The 15,687-nt window shown below is 51.1% G+C and overlaps 1 protein-coding gene across 2 annotated transcripts in view; it reads left to right on the forward strand.

The window, feature by feature from the left end:
* The window catches only part of Nploc4 (NPL4 homolog, ubiquitin recognition factor), a 47,927-nt gene extending 33,063 nt beyond the window's left edge, over positions 1–14,864 (forward strand). For both annotated transcript variants that reach the window (XM_078041435.1, XM_040268346.2), the window contains 5 exons: positions 6,093–6,164; positions 8,881–8,976; positions 9,964–10,080; positions 11,230–11,332; positions 12,516–14,864. In XM_078041435.1, coding sequence (XP_077897561.1) covers positions 6,093–6,164; positions 8,881–8,976; positions 9,964–10,080; positions 11,230–11,332; positions 12,516–12,673 — 546 coding nt within the window. In that variant the 3' untranslated portion in view covers positions 12,674–14,864. The remainder of the gene's footprint in view (positions 1–6,092; positions 6,165–8,880; positions 8,977–9,963; positions 10,081–11,229; positions 11,333–12,515) is intronic.
* Positions 14,865–15,687: the final 823 nt, after the last annotated feature.

Here is a 15,687-nt window from a genome sequence, read left to right on the forward strand (position 1 = left end):
GCACCACATAAAAATAAATAAGGATACTGTGTAGTCATCTACAACTAAAAAAAAAAAAAAGTCATACTAGTTTTTTCTTTCTTCTTTTTTTTTTGTACCAGGTATTGAACTCAGGGGCACTCGATCACTGAGCCACATCCCCAGCCCTATTTTGTATTTTATTTAAAGACAGGGTCTCACTGAGTTGTTTAGTGTCTCACCATTGCTGAGGCTGGCTTTGAACTCATAATCCTCCTGTCTCAGCCTCCTGAGCCACTGGGATTACAGATGTGTGTCACTGTACCCTGCTTCTTCGTTTTTTAAAAATTTTTCTAGTTTTAGTATTTCTTTTTGTAATTAGGGGAAAAAAAAAAAGAACTCTTAGATCCCAGTTCTAAGTACACACATAGGTGTGTTATACGCCTGTAATAGCAGCTGCTCTGGTGACACATGAGCTGGATGGTTGCAGCAGATGGTCCTTTTAGGCAGGACACCTGGCCTCAAGAATTGCTTAGATCAGGAGGGGGGTTATTGCTCCACATACCCACCTTGAGGACTTTGGCTGCAGGGCCTCACGCAGGCCCCAGGCTGGTATGGGGGTGGTTTTCTTGGTGTGGCTGAGACTTCTTTCCTGTTTGTTTGCCAAGTGCAAACAAAACTCACCCCAGTTTTAGACCAGACATACAACCAGGTATGAAGTATTTGACTGTTTCCTGCCTTTCTCTGTAAAGATGAGCTGTTAGATCCCTAGACCACACAATCTGCTGCTTCATGCAGCTGCTCACTAAGGGAAAGCTTGATTCAGTGCCTCTTATTTTGCATTATGTCCCAATCCTAAAATTGCAGGTGTAATGCACAAAGGTTCATCTTTTCCTTTTGAATGCTCAGCTGCTCTGCTTCCAGGACCAGTGTCTCGAGGTACTTTATAGGCACACCCATCCAGCCACTCATTGCCGTGTTAGCAGCCCATCCCTGGTGGAAGGCAGTAGCCTGAGGGCAGTGCTGGGGCTCTGGTGGCATGGCGCTGGAGAATTGCCCCCACCAGAACTGTTGGCTGGAGACCACATGTGGTGCGGCAACCTGGCCCCTGTATTCTCTGCACAGGAGCCCACCTTGTACCTGCGTGTCTCCAGTGGTCTTAGAGCTGGAGCTACCTAGGGTGTGGCGGGTCTGGCGGTCCTCCTGCGCCTCGGCTCCAGGAGTGTTCTTTCCAGGCACTGTGGTGTGTGTGTGTGTGTGTGTGTGTGTGTGTGTGTGTGTGTGTGCGCGTGTGTGTGTGTGTGCGCGTGTGTGTGCGCGCGCGCTGAACATGCTACACAAGAGATGGCTCAGGCTCTGGAGCTTTGTTCTGACTCCTCGAGATGTAAGAGTGTGCCCTCCACCTGCATCTGTACTAGTGGCTTGGGCAGTGCCTCATGTCCTGCTGGCTTCACTGGGAGGTCATTCTGCCTTCCTGCGATCATTTCCATGGGAGGCTTTCCCTGAGCATGGTGGAGACAAGAAGAGGCCATCTCCCCTGGCCCTCTTTCCCCTGCCAGGTCTGGAGCAGAGGTGCCCTAGGCCCCTAGGCCACTAGGCCAGGGGTCACTTGTTAGTGAACTTGCAGGAACCATCCAAGAACAAGTGACAATGATTCACCCTTGAAAGGGGACTGGCTTTCAGTTCTGTTGTGACATGGTGATTTTGTTGACTTCTTTTAAAAGGGTCCATTTTCTTTTCCTTTAAGCAATCATCTGGCTTTGGTGAAAACAAGCTGGCAGACCCAAGAGCTGGGTGGTGTCTAGCCCAAGGATCTGCCTGCAGCTTGGCAGATCCACACAGCTTCTTCCTCAGGTTGCCACTCTTCACTGTGGCCCCCAGTGAGCTGAGAGACTTCAGAGGCACAGCCCCTGCTTGGGTGCAGATGTTGTCCCTGGGGCTGTCAATGCTGACTGTGAGCAGCTGAACTGGATTCCTTTCCTTCCCTCACCCTAGAGAGTTCCCTGGAGCTGGGGTGTTAGTCTGCTGCTGTTCAGCTCCATGGACCATAGTGAAGGTTGGCTTCTCCCTCGGGCCTGTGTCACCAACAGCACTCCGTAGCACAGACACGTATTACTGCAGAAGACCACCTGGGTCTGTGAATAGGGAATACCCAGGAAGTACTGTGCACTGTTTGGGGAGCCTCAGAGCCAGTGAGAATAGACAGGACTCCTGGCACTGGGAAGACTGCTATAGCAGAGAGCAGCAGCCTTCAATCGAAGTGGGCAGGCTGACAGGTCAGGAGTGCGATCAGGGTGGAGTTCAGTAGGGTGGATGAAGTGTCAGTTGAATCAGCCTTGTGGGTCAGGACTATCATTGCAGACAGGCAGCACTGAGACCTGGAAGCTTAGGCAAGAGATGTGGGTCAGTGATGCCAATCTCATGGCTGTCTTCATAAAATGTCCAGATCAAAGGCTGGAATCTTTGAGGTGAAGGAGACGGCATGTCAGCCACCCCTGAGAATGCTGCCCAGCAAGGGCCAGCCACAGAAGGGCCAAAGGTGATTTCCCAGTAGGAGGGGACAGTGCTAAGGTCGGGAGCCCTGAAAGCTGTGCTGAAGTTCCATGTGTTATGGGAGGACATTGTTCTTTCTATGAAAGGGGATGTCCTCAGGCTGGCAGCTTCCTAGTAGGATGCAGGTTGATGTAGCATCTGCTGGGAACAGTGTCTGATGAACTGTCCTAAACTGGTTATTTGTATGTGCTCCTAACTTCTGGGACAAATTCCTGGAGCTGATGTTACTTTGACAGATGCCACCATTTATTTAAACGGTTCTGTGCATTCTCTTGAGATTTCCTTCAGGAAGGTAGCGCTTTACCTGTTCTGGCCGGGCTGCCTGTCAGCAAGGCCTTTCTCGTTAGTTTGTAGTCTCTGCTGGCTTACTCTCAGGGAGTCCAGTGTTCGCCAGCTGTCTTCATTGTGAGCCTCCTCTTCCTGTGCTAGGTATTTATAAGATGATTCATCATTTTTTGCATTAATTTGTGAGGTCTCTGTATATTGACTGTTTGTCATGTCACAAACACATGCCAGGTTTTTATGTTCTTCATATTTTATATTTAGAGGAGCTGAAATATTGTTTGACTTCAAAAATACCTTAATCTTTTCATCATCATTTTGGCCTTGGAACTGGGTAGTAATCCCAGTTGCTTGAGAGACTGAGACAGGAGGATCACAAATTCATGGCCGGTCTAGGCAACTTAGTGAGACTGTGTCTCAAAATTTAGAAATAAATAAATAATAATAGCTGGGAATGTGGCTTGGTGGTAGAGCACCCCTGGGTCCAATCCTCAGCACCATAAGTTAATTAAAAACAAAAACAAAACAAAAACGAAACAGGAGCTAGGGCTATAGCTCTGTGTGTTTATGTACAACTAAATAAATATTTTAAAAAAACAAAACACCTCTGCCTGTGTTTTCATACATTCAAAGTAATTTGTCACCTTAAAGTTCTGTCTTTATTCATGTCTTCTTTTAGTGCTGCTATGGTTTAATTTTATTTCAAGACCACTTATGTTGTTTGTTGCAAGGGGGGAGTCTATTTTCCATTTCTCCAGATATTTGTGCACCTAACCCTGGACCATAGCACCAAGTCTCCCTAGGTTTTGACAGTGACGTAGTTGTGGTCTAGGAGGAGGCTTTTGTGATCCCTGATATCTCTTCTTTCTTTCCCCCTCCATGCCATTGGAAGTGGCATGAGTGCTGTTAGTGCTAGAGCCTGAGGCTTCAGATCCACATGAGCAGGAGTCAGGTCAGAGTGTGCCTGCCCTTAAAGCACCAGAGTTGGGTGAGGAACGGAGAGGGGTGTGGCTGAGAGGCCTGGCTATCAGTGTGAATGAACTTGCTCTGGAGCTTTCCTCTTGCTCTGCTGGCTGCCAGGTCTTGGGTATGACTAGCCCCTCGATCCTCAGGATTTGCTAGGCACAGTGGCCGTGCCTGTGATGCCTGCAGTTGCGAGGGCCAGGTGGACCTGTGCACATGGCATCCAGACTGGAGCAGGCATGGTGAGTGCCTGAGAAACTCCAGCTGTTGCTTCCATGTGACTCTGACACCTGTGCTGAGAACTTCCAGGTCAAGGGCTGATTCCACTTGTCCCCTTCTGCCTTGTTCTTAGCAGAGAAGCCTCACACTGGGGACTTTGCCATATCCTCTAAGGGGAGGCCCACAAAGCCCAGGTGCCTTGGGCTCACGCAGCCCTGCTTCCAGACATGATGTGAGGCTGGTGGTGAAGCAGCAAGGAGCCACGATTTCTGACTTGCCTCGTGTCTTGCTGCAGGTGGAATCGGAACTACTGACACTTTGGCAGCTACTAGACTCAGAATCAAGATGGCTTCCTCCTCATATGTTTCCTGACATTTGCTAACGCCATAAAAAGTGATTGCCATCAAGAGTGGTGTGTAGGGCTAGTGATTGTCTGGAAGAAACATTTGAGTGAAGACTTGGGGAAGATAGAAGTTACCTGTTTTTCCCCAGGGAAGAAAGGGAGATAGATACAGTACCTTTATTTTCTTAGGGGGAAAAAGGTACAGTTGGGTAGTTAAATTTGAATGAGAATTAGCATGACACACAAAAAAGAGAGGGCATTTAACAAGAGGATTCCCTAGAGGGGAGATTCAAGTGAACAGGTGCTGCAAGAATGTTTCTGCATATTATCATTTAATTAGATTTGAAGATGAATTCCAAATGGACTAATTATGTGTGAGTTGTTCAGATTATTTCTTGTAGGGGCAAGCATGTATTTTTGGAAATCGTAATTTAGTTTGATTGGACTTGATTCCTGCCTCTGCATGGGCATAGGATCCTGCTCCTCAGGCCCACACTTTTGGGGCCTGTCATAGCTGTAGGCTGCCTCAACTACACAGCTGCCATGTGGGGAGGGGCAAGGGGTCCTTCCCCAGGTTGGTGGGTCCACAGTCGCTTCAGCTTCAGGGGACTTGCAGAACCCAGCCCATGTTTGCAGGAAGGTGGCATTTGTCAGGGTAGGGAACAGCCTACTCAGAAAGTGCGGAATGGAGTTGGGCTAATGCTTACTCAGTAGTGGACTGGTTAGAAGTGTTTGGCCCCTTGCTCTGGAGGGGAAGGGCAAGTCCTTCAGCGGCAAACAAGGAACGGGGTCATTTGGGCAGTGACATCCTGTTAGGGAGATGAGCTTGGTTTGACTGAAGAACAGCTTGTGATGATTGTCTAAAGACAGCACAGTTCTCCATGTCCCCAGAACGTGCACATGTGCTAGTAGTGACTTCACAGCATACCTTGGGGACATATCACCACTTGAGGATGCACCTTGGCAACCAGTTCATGTCTGAGTCTCCATAGATGTAGACTTTTATGTAAAACCCATGATTGAAAATTATGGATGTATAATTTATATATGGCTCAACGAGTGATTTGCATAACATTAAGTGATGATTTAGAATGAAAATATGATCCTCTTATAAAATCTATAATAGAAAGCATGGGGAATGTACTTGGAGAGCTCTGTTGGAGCTCAGCATGTCTGACATAAATCATATCTAGTTGTCATCTTATGATTAATGAACATATGCTGGCCATTTTTCCCCATAATTAAACTTTATGTCCCGCTCATCTGACAAAGCAAAACACCTACTTTGACAGGTAGGTGGCGGGGGTCTTCCATGTCTGCATATTTTGTGTATGTGTACTTATTTGAGCTTGCTTATGTTTTATTAACGTGTGGGTACTCAGTTTCCACAGATTCTGGTTTTCAGAGGCATGAGTAAAAATTTTGAGTTGGCCTTCAGATTGTGTGACTGTGGTTTAGAGGGTGGAATGCACAGGTCAGCCTGCTGCCACCATCTCTCAGCTGGGCCTGGTGCTAGGCTAAGCCCCGCAGAGGGAGTGGGCCACGTGCTCTCCTGTGGAGGTGCCTGTGGCCAGAAGCGTAGCTGACCTCAAGTCCTGGCAAAGAGCACTCTATCTCAGTGCCGGGAGCAGCGGCAGCCACGGCATGACTGTTTGCCATCTGCTTTTCATGCACTTCAGCAAGAGTCAGGTGGTTTAAAAGGTGAGAGATGTTTTTGAAGGAGCACTGTCGCTGTCACCTTCACTCAGTAGCCACGCACCTTTGACTATTGCAGGACATCGACAAGTTTGGCAACGAGATCACCCAGCTGGCCCGCCCCCTGCCTGTGGAGTATCTGATCATAGACGTAAGTCCTCCCCACTGGTCCTGCACGGTGACCCTGCTGGCACCCAGGAGGTCAGGACTCTGGGGAAGGGGAGGGCCTAGCCACTCGCTCTGCCCTGTAGTGCTGGGGATGTCTGTTCTATCCTTGAGCCCCCAGGGTTCCTTGGACATTCACAATTTTAAGGACTTTTTTTGTTGTTGTTTCAGGTTTTTTATGTCCTTGAAAACAACCTAGTTAACTTTCTGGGTACCGTAGTTCAGAGGACCTCCCACCCCCTACCCCAGGGCTCACTAAAAGGCCTAGTCCAGTATTGCCACAGATGCTGCATGGCTGGTGGTTGCCTGCTCTGCAGCATGTGCAGGTGCTGCCCTGGTGGGAATACACTGCCACAGGCTCAGTGCCCTGGGGGCTGATCTTTCCACGCCTTTTTTGTTTTTGTCTTAATTTTTATTATTGATGGACCTTTATTTATTTGTTTACATGTCGTGCTGAGAATTGAACCCAGTGCAAGCGCTCCGCCACTGAGCCATGACCCCAGCCCCTCCAAACTGGTTTTACGAACACCTGTGACTGAATGTTCTTGAGCAGAGAGGGTCATAATGGTTTCCTGGGAGGAATTGCAGAAGCCAAGGGAGGCTGGCTCTACTGCATCTTCCCAGAGCCCCTCCTTCTCTCTGGAGGCATCACATGGTCACAGAGATGGCTATGCCATCAGCCACAGGGCAGCAAGTGCCACAGAGCAAAGCCCATGTTTGAGCACCTGGCTGCCTGCCAGAGCTCTGTCTGGGGGGGTGGTGTGGGGGGGCTATGCTGCTGCCGTACCAGGATCTGTGCGGGCTGCATTGGATTTGGGATGGGCATGTGAGTCAGGCAGTAAAACATCATTGCATTTGAAGCAGAGGGTCCCCTGAGCCAAACCTATTGATGCTCCATTCCATTGACAGCTCTCGAGAACATATTTATTACTCAGGCCATAAAGGCATCTGTTTTTTAGACTACCTGGGGTATAATTAAGATGAAAACAGATTGATGGCACATACTGTTAGGAGGAGTTGGCATGATTTAGTACTTCTTCCTAAGGCTTTCTCCCTTGCCACACCTCTCTACCCTGCTTTCCTTTCACATAGGAAGTTAAAGACTTGCCAGTGTGTTCTCTTCTAGCACCGCTTAGTTGCTGTGGAGCATGCTGCCCCGTGATTTCTAAGTCCTCTGTCCCTGGGGAAATGAGACTTAGAATCCCTTGAGAACTGGTGCCCATAAAAGTACATGTGGCTCCTGGGCAGGTCTGTAGGCCCTGGATGCTGTTCTTGAACCCAAGCAAGGGGCAGCTGTTGCAGGCAGGGAAAGTGAGAGCCAGCACTTTCTGGGCCTCTGTGCAGGTATCAGACATTGTCCAATTGATGACTCCACAACGGTCTGGGAAGGGAGAGGGCTTTAGCACAGGATAGGGTGGGATGTGGGATGGTCACACAGGGCTGAGTAGACTTTGGTCCTGTCACTGTGCAAAGGCCACTCACAAGGCTGGCACCTAGCCTCTCTTGATGTGCTAGTTTATTGAGTGGTGGGTGCTCTTCAGTCCCTCTCCACTCTTGCTGCTGCCTTCCCAAAAGGAGGGACCCGAGTGGTCCAGGCTGTTGTCTCGCAGCGTGGACACTGCCCACTCTTAGAGCTGATTGCAGCTAGGGCTGAGTACTCCTCCCCTCATCTCTGCCTCCCAGAGGAGCACGTGCCACTATGGCCCAGCACTGCGCCTTGGGCCCCTGCTGTACAAGCTTGTCTGCAAGGACCGGCCAGCTTGGGTTAGGGCACTACCAGTGGCTCCACCTGCCTTCCAGAGTGTGGATGCTGGTACAGCCAAACCAGAAACAGCTCCCTGCCTTTGCTGATGCCAGAAAACAGAAGAGAGCAATGTTTTTATTCTGTAGAAGTAGTCCTCCAGGAGCCAGAATAGCTACCCTGGATCTGGAAGGTGTTGGCCCAGTGCTGCTAGAGTCACGTGCAGAGGGAACTGCATCAGCCAGAGGAGGGTTATTACTCACACTGGATGCTCTCCCAGGGAGGGCATTTGCTAGGGGGAGTGACGCCTATGTCCACCTCAGCTTCTGCACAGTCACCACTGTACCTGGCTTCTACTGATTCAGATGCCCTCTGCTATTCCTAAGGGATGTCAGAACCAAATGGAAGACTTGGCTTACCTTTAGTGGAAGCTCTCCACTCCAGCCAGCTCATCTCCAAGGGAGAGGGGGGCTGTGATTGTCACCTGCCTGGAAAGCCCATGGGCTTTTTAGGCTGGCTTCCCAGTGGGCTGTTATCAGGAGGTCATTTTCTCAGTCCCAGCACTGGTTGACCCAACACAAGCCTCCAGGTCTGGTAAGTAAAGTTTGCGACTCCTGAGACAGCCTTCTGCCCTCTCTCTGCTGAGTTCTGTTACCCTGGACCAGGGCAGAGCACGCGTAGCAGCAGGAGTCTGACCAGTCTTGGTGCAGCAGTTAGGTGTCCGTGCCACAGAGACAGGCACTGCCCAGATGTGTGCACTTTAAACGTTGCTTCTCTTGATTCCTCAGTGCCAGTTTTCAGATTTCCCAAGAAGCACTGACGCCAACAGTGAACTTTCCCTCAGTACGAAGCTTGCAGGACTCTGGGGAGCAATGTGTGGGACATGCTGAGGGCTGGGACTGGTTGGAGGTTCGCACCATCTTTAGCACAGTTCATCACAGTTTGTGTTTTTGTTCATTAGATCACAACAACCTTCCCCAAGGATCCAGTTTACACTTTTTCTATTTCACAAAATCCATTTCCTATTGAAAACCGGGATGTGCTGGGTGAGACACAGGTAAGCTCATTGTCTCAGAAGCTGCATTTAGTGACCTGTTTGTCCAGCGACAGTCTTGCTTTACTGGAGTGTGCTGTGCTTGCAGCTTCTTTTTGTGTCCTGTATCAGGCCCTGTGCAGGGCATAGAGGTCAGGGCGCTCGCTCTAGCAAGGTGCTAGTTAGCCTTGAATCCTGGGCCTACAGACTTGCCAGGAATACCTTCTCAGTCTTGTCACTTTGTGTCCTCTGCTAATGGCTTCCTCTGGTTTGTGGGTTACAGAGCCAAACAGTGGAAGTGGTCTGCTTCCCTGCTGATCTGTCTGCCCCCAGCCCCGACACATTCCTCAGGCTCTGTCAGGGCTGGGTGGGTTGCACTGGGGCCTGGCATGTTGCTTGTGTCATGCTGGCCCTCTGCTCCCGCCACCTGCACAGTCTGAGTACTCACAGTTGTTCTTACACAGGGGGAGTATCTGTACCAAAGTTTTCTTTTAATGTGCCTTCTTTGGCAAAGCTGCTTCTGATACTGTGGTTGCTTATTGTCCATCTGCCCCAGGAACGGACATGGGATGCATGTCAGGGCGCAGAGCTGGTTTCCGGGCTGTCTTCTCAGGCTCCCATTCTCTGTCCTGCTGCCCTCCTCATTTCTCTTCCTTACTCTGCTGGTCCAGCTTAGGGGTGCCGCCAGACAGAAAGGGCCATATGGTCTCCTGCCTACCCCAGTGGGCCTTCCCTCAGCCCTCTTTCACCCTGAGGTAGAGGGATGGATTCCATCTGTCCATCTGTGTGTCCTTGCTTGGACAGTCTACATACCTCCTCACACCACGGAGGGTCAGGTGCTCACCTGCAGCTGTCTGTGTCCCTTTGTGCCCTCTCAGTAGTTCTGGAAGAGAGGTGGGATGTCTCAGTGTGTGCAGGGGTGGGGGGTGGGGCTGGTTCCTCCCAGGTCTGGCTGTGAGGACTGTCATGAGATCCCTGCATCTTTCCTTCTCTCCATCACTCTCGGTCTAGGACTTCCACAGTCTGGCCACCTATTTGTCCCAGAATACTTCATCTGTGTTCTTGGACACCATCTCGGATTTCCACCTGCTGCTGTTTCTGGTCACCAATGAAGTCATGCCTCTACAGGTAGGGCTTACTCAAGAGACGTCCCTCGTCCCACTTTCCTTCCTCAAGCCAGAGAGTGGGGGATTTGGGGCAAAGCTTGATGTGCAGGGTCATCTCCCCCTGGGAATTTTGTTGGCTGGGACCACTTGGAGAGCAAGGTGAATATGTTCTATCCTCTGGCCTACGGTCCTGGGGGTACCATGGTTAAGGCAGCCCTCAGTCCCGTAGCTTTAGAATCTCAGTCTGCTCGTTACGGACCCCTCCCTGCCTCCTGAGTCAACGTCGGCTTGTTGCCTTGGCCCAGAAGGCTGACCAGCTCCGAAGCCCTGCCAAAGAGGAGGTAGATGTTGAGCAGACAACAGTGCTCCCAAAGGGGTGGGCAACAAGTCCTGCCAGAGGCCTCAGCATGTGCCACACATTTTGGCCTCCTGTAACATTTTCTTCTCTGCCTGAGACCCCCCAGGAACACAAGGAAGGAGGGAGGAATCTTTCTGAGCTCAGTAGCGCTGACTCTGCACCTTCCCCACCGTGACAGCGGCACTCTCCCTCCCAGGGCTTGTCTTTGGCGGTCAGCCTTAGCTGTTGTTACATGCTGCCCCATTTATCTTGTGTGTCTTCCCACTGTCCCTTCCCCTCTCAGAATCCCACTGTACCTCTTCTCTCAGGGTCAGCCCTGCCATCTGAGACCAGGGGTGACAGGTGAAGCTCCCTCTGTATTGGGCCACCCTGCTTGTAAACTGTTTTGAAGTTGACTCTGGAGGTACTGAGAGCCCTTAAAGGCTTTATCAACCTCTCAGCACAGCAGCTACTTTAACTCTCTGTGCGCTGACCCTGGAAACCTAGGATATAGCACACAGTTTCCAGACAGATGGAGAAGAGAGGAGGACTGGTCCCAGTCTAGGACCAGGGACAGGAGTTTCTGTCATCTGGGCTGTCAGCCCATGGCCGAGGGAGCACAGGAGCCCCAAGGGGTACTTTGGGAAAACGTGAGTTCTAGCTTACTTTAGCACATGGATTTATAGACCTGAGCAGCAGTCTGTGTTTCATAATGATCGTCTATGTGATTTTTAAAAATTCCCTCTGAAATGTTGTGTTTATGTTAGAGAAACCTGTTAGTGAGAGTGTAACCCCATTGCAGAGCAAGGTGGACCTTCCTTTGGCTTTTTGCAGGACAGCATCAGCCTTCTGCTGGAGGCGGTGAGGACCAGGAATGAGGAGCTGGCACAGACGTGGAAGAAGTCCGAGCAGTGGGCCACTATTGAGCAACTTTGCAGTAAGTGTCCTATGCTCTACCCTTATGCCCTGGGCTCATGGCCCTGGGTGCACACTGGGGGTTGTGGTATAAGTAAAGGGACAGACACATGGCTGTGTTCATTGATGTAATAACATAATGTTGTCCAGGTCAGACCCCAGGTGTATATAGCAGATGCACCCAGCTGTAGGTGTCCCAGGAGCCTCCATTTGGAAAAGATCTGTCTGAACATCTAACATGTCCTTGCCGTTCTTATGGGACACTTGGCACTACCCCTCATACTTCGATGGTATAAAAAGAAACCCAACTCCCACAGCAGCAGGTGACAGGGTTTGGATTCATTACCTGGAGCAGCTTGTGCTCCTTGTGTTCAGTACTCACTCTCCTAAAAAAGTTGAGTATGCGATTGTCCAATCCTGTGTCTAGGACTGGTAATGGAATGATAGTGTACATTCACAAGAGCTTCACAAAACATGAGATAGCAGGCGGGCTCAGGGGCACACAACGTGATCCCAGCAACTTGGGAGGTCAATAGGAGGATTTCAAGTTCTGGGCCAGTCTCAGCAACTTAGTGAAAAATAAAATGAAGGGCTGGGGTTGTGGCTCAGTGGTAGAGCGCTTGCCTAGCAGACGTGAGGCACTGATTTGATCCTCAGCACCATATAAAAATAAAGATATTGTGTCTAAATACAACTAAAAATATATTTTTAAAAGTTATTAAAAAATAAATAAAAAGGACTGGGGAGATGTGTTCAGTGTCTCTGGGTTCACTCCCCCATACCCTTCCCCCCCCCAAAAAAAGTAGGTCCAGGTGTAAGTCCTGGGAAGCCCAACATGCACTCACCCTTGACCAGCCTTTCCTCAGCTAGGCTTTTGCCAGGAAAGGTGAAAACAGGTCTATAAGAGAGCAGGATGCTCATGGTAGCTTTGTCCTAACAACTCAGAACTGGACACCACCCAGATGTCTACAGTGGGCATGATGGTCCTCACAGAGGAGTGCTTTTCAGCAACAGAAGGAAACCATACCCACAGGTGCAGAGAAGGGCAGGTGTTTGCTGGCTGTGTGCACCATAGTTGCAGGATGGCAGCCTTGGTGCAAGGAGTAGGCATGTTCAAACTACCCTGCCCACAGTATAGAGCTCAGGCCAGGCAGAGTACCCATTCTGCAGAAGTGCTGAGTGCTTGCTTCTCTTCCCACCTACAGGCACCGTTGGTGTGCAGCTCCCGGGCCTCCATGAGTATGGTGCCGTTGGAGGTTCTGCACATGCCGCCACCTCTGCCATGTGGGCCTGTCAGCACTGCACCTTCATGAACCAGCCAGGAACTGGCCACTGCGAGATGTGCAGCCTCCCCAGGACCTAGGGCTCCGGCCCTCTGCTGGGTGGGACTGGGCCAGCCTAGCCCTCCAAAGCCAGGAGCTCAAGGTGTGCCCCGCAAGGCTCAGAGCTGGCAGCCCTGAGGGGTGGGGCCCGCCACCCTGGCACCCAGGGAAGCTTCTTGACACCAATCCCAGAGAGGGAGCTCAGCTAATGTGCTAGGGCTGAGTAAAAGCCGACTGGAAACAGTGTCCCTGCCTGAGAACACCACGCACGCCTCACCCGTCAACAGCCCCCCGCCGTGGAAGGATTGGGCACCTCCAAATAATCACTTGAAATCGGTGGTGCAGGGAGGGTTGCTGCTGCCACCCAGCTTTCTTTTCCTTCCTCTTCGATGCTTTCTGTTCTGTCCCCGCTTGATTTTTTTTTTTTTTTTTGGTTGGGAGTGCCTGGCTACCTCTGTTCTGTTGCTCTGGAGCAGAGGTCCTGCCTGTGCCGGCCACAGCCTCCTGCTCAGCCTGCAGGCTAGTGCGCTTTCTCATCTCGTACCAGGAGGAAGTTTAGAGTCTGTGCTGGTTGCAATAACAGTTTTCAGCAATTCCTTCCCAGAAGACTTTTATTTATTGTTTTTAAGATAAAACTGCACAACAGGGATATGAGAGAGACTAGTTTCCACTTCTTTCCCTCCTTCAGCGCAGCCCCTCCTGGGAGTTCAGTTGGTAGTGGACGGGTCCCACTGTCAGTCCTCCTATGAAGCAAACCTCAGTGCCTGAGACTTTTCTACCAAGTCACACAGCTGTGGCAGCTGGCGATATGGGCAGCTGAGCAGGAGCAGAGTGGTGGCCCTTGCCTGGTGGGCAATCCCTCTAGATAGCCTGGATGGGTGAACACCAGGGCCCCGATTCCCTCCCACAGCACCATTCCTCTACCCATAGCCTTGCCAGGCCTTGGTCTGGAATAGTGCTTTGGCCATTGAAACAGGACCTCTGTGGAGCCTGGAAAGTTGATAGCATGCACACAGTGTAAGGACCAGGCAATCCACAAGAGTCCTAATGGTCTCTAAGTGTCCTCCACAATAGGACTGGGGCACAGGCCTACCCCAGGCGAGCCGAGGGCATCTTGATGCCTCTTTGCCTTAACAAGAGCCAAATTAGCTGTGCTGCACCCAGGGAAAGGCCGGCCCAGCCAGACTTCCTGGAGGCTTGTGTGTCTGTTGCCTAGAGGGACACACCTACACAGCCCTCCCCATTCTTGGTCATGTAGACAGAATGCTTGCCTGCTGGGCTCTCTCATGGCAGGGCTGTGACCAGAACCCTCAGGTATACCTGGCATGGCATCCCCCCTGGAAGGCCCAGGTTTCTTCTGATCTTGGAGCCACAAGCCCATTAGGTTGGCCTGGCTACAGCAGGGCTGTAAAGCAAGCAGTCTCCCCCCATCTGCCACACATTATAGAGGTGTGGAGGGTCATCTGGTCTGCCTCCTAGGAGCTGTCTTGGCTGGGGCTTTGCCTTCCCTGTCTTACCTGGTCCCTGAGGTCAGCTGTATAGCCAAATGGCCTGGCTGGCTGCTTACCTGTCTCTAGGGCCATTCACACCAGTGGTGTTGCCCAGCCTGGGCAGGTACTGGACAGCACAGACTTGTGGAGACTCACTGCCCCAACACCTGTGTTCCTCTCCACTTGCTCTCATCTTTATCCACCAAGCTAATTTCCTTTTCTCAACCAATAGTTTTTCTCACTCTGCAGTTCTGGCATCCATGCAATCCATGTTTTCTTTTTGTCTTTTAGCTAAAGAAAGTGTTGTGATTTCGCTGCTTATGGTTTTGAGTTACTCTGTTCAATAATGCACTTTATTTTATCGTCCAAAGAGAGTCAAGCTCATGCTGCTGGCTTGGGGTGAGCCCTGCTGAGAGCACAGGCCTGGGAGGCCCAGGCACCACCTCCTGCTCAGGAGTGACCCCCGCCCATCTTGCATTCCTGTGGACATCCCCTCATGTCACCAGGCACCACATTCCAGAGGGGTGCCTGAGCACACACCTTCCCAGGCGAACACAGTGGGTGCCTGGGTCCCCTCTTGGCCCTGGTCAGTCCTGCCTACCCCAGCCCACCCCCAGCCAGTCTGTTCCTGGGACATAGGTGCTCTGCTTTGGGCTCACAGGTGTGCATCACCTGGGTTTGGACTAGCATTACCCTGACCCCAGCCCTGCAGTGGAACCTAATAAAAAGCGCCTGAAGCGACTGCCCGCTCCCAGCGTGTCCTTCCTGTGCGCTGAAAGTTGTCCACAGGCCCTGTCTGGTGTCTAATCTGGGTAAGGTGATTAGATGACTTGCCTCCAAGACTCTCATTGATGTGTTTGGGCCATTTCAAGCTGGGATCCAATTTCCCTGGCCCATTGCTCTGCTGCAGGGCTCCCGGGCACTGTTCTTCCAAGTTCGTATATGGGTGGAAGGGAGCTGTCCGGCCTCCCTGAGATGCCTTTTCTGCCTGTGAGTCTGTAAGTCCTGGACAGGCAGATGAGGCCAAGAAGGAGGTGAAAGTGTCCAGGCAACCTAACTGCACAGGTGCAGTGAGGAGCAGGGCTGGAGCTTACTGCTGTCTCCCAGGGACAGCCAGAGAGGTCTGGCTTGCTCCTGACCGGTATCAGCCTGCTTCCACAGCTCAGCACCACTCAGTCCTCAAGGCAGGGACTCATCTGCATCCTGGGAAGCCACTAAAAAACAGCAGCTGTAGGGGCTGGGGTTGTGGCTCAGTGGTAGATTGCTTGCCTCACATGTGTGAGGCACTGGGTTTGATTCTCCGCACCACATAAAAATAAATGAATAAAATAAAGGTCCATCGACATTAAAAAATATTTAAAAAAATAGCTGTGTCTGAAAGGGCTGCTCCCAGTAGGTGACCCAGCTGCCTTTGAGCAGCTGAGTGGTGCTGAGTGCTCATCATCCACAGCTCCCTGGTGTTGCTGGAGCTGCCACGCTCAGCCCTCGGTAGGGCTTGGGCTGTTCAGTATGACCCAGCAGCTGGCCTTCACAAAGGGCCTAGAAAGCCCGAGTAAGAGGGACTG

The sequence above is a fragment of the Ictidomys tridecemlineatus genome, chromosome 3 (genome assembly GCF_052094955.1).
Source record: "Ictidomys tridecemlineatus isolate mIctTri1 chromosome 3, mIctTri1.hap1, whole genome shotgun sequence".
Classification (NCBI taxonomy): Eukaryota; Metazoa; Chordata; class Mammalia; order Rodentia; family Sciuridae; genus Ictidomys; species Ictidomys tridecemlineatus.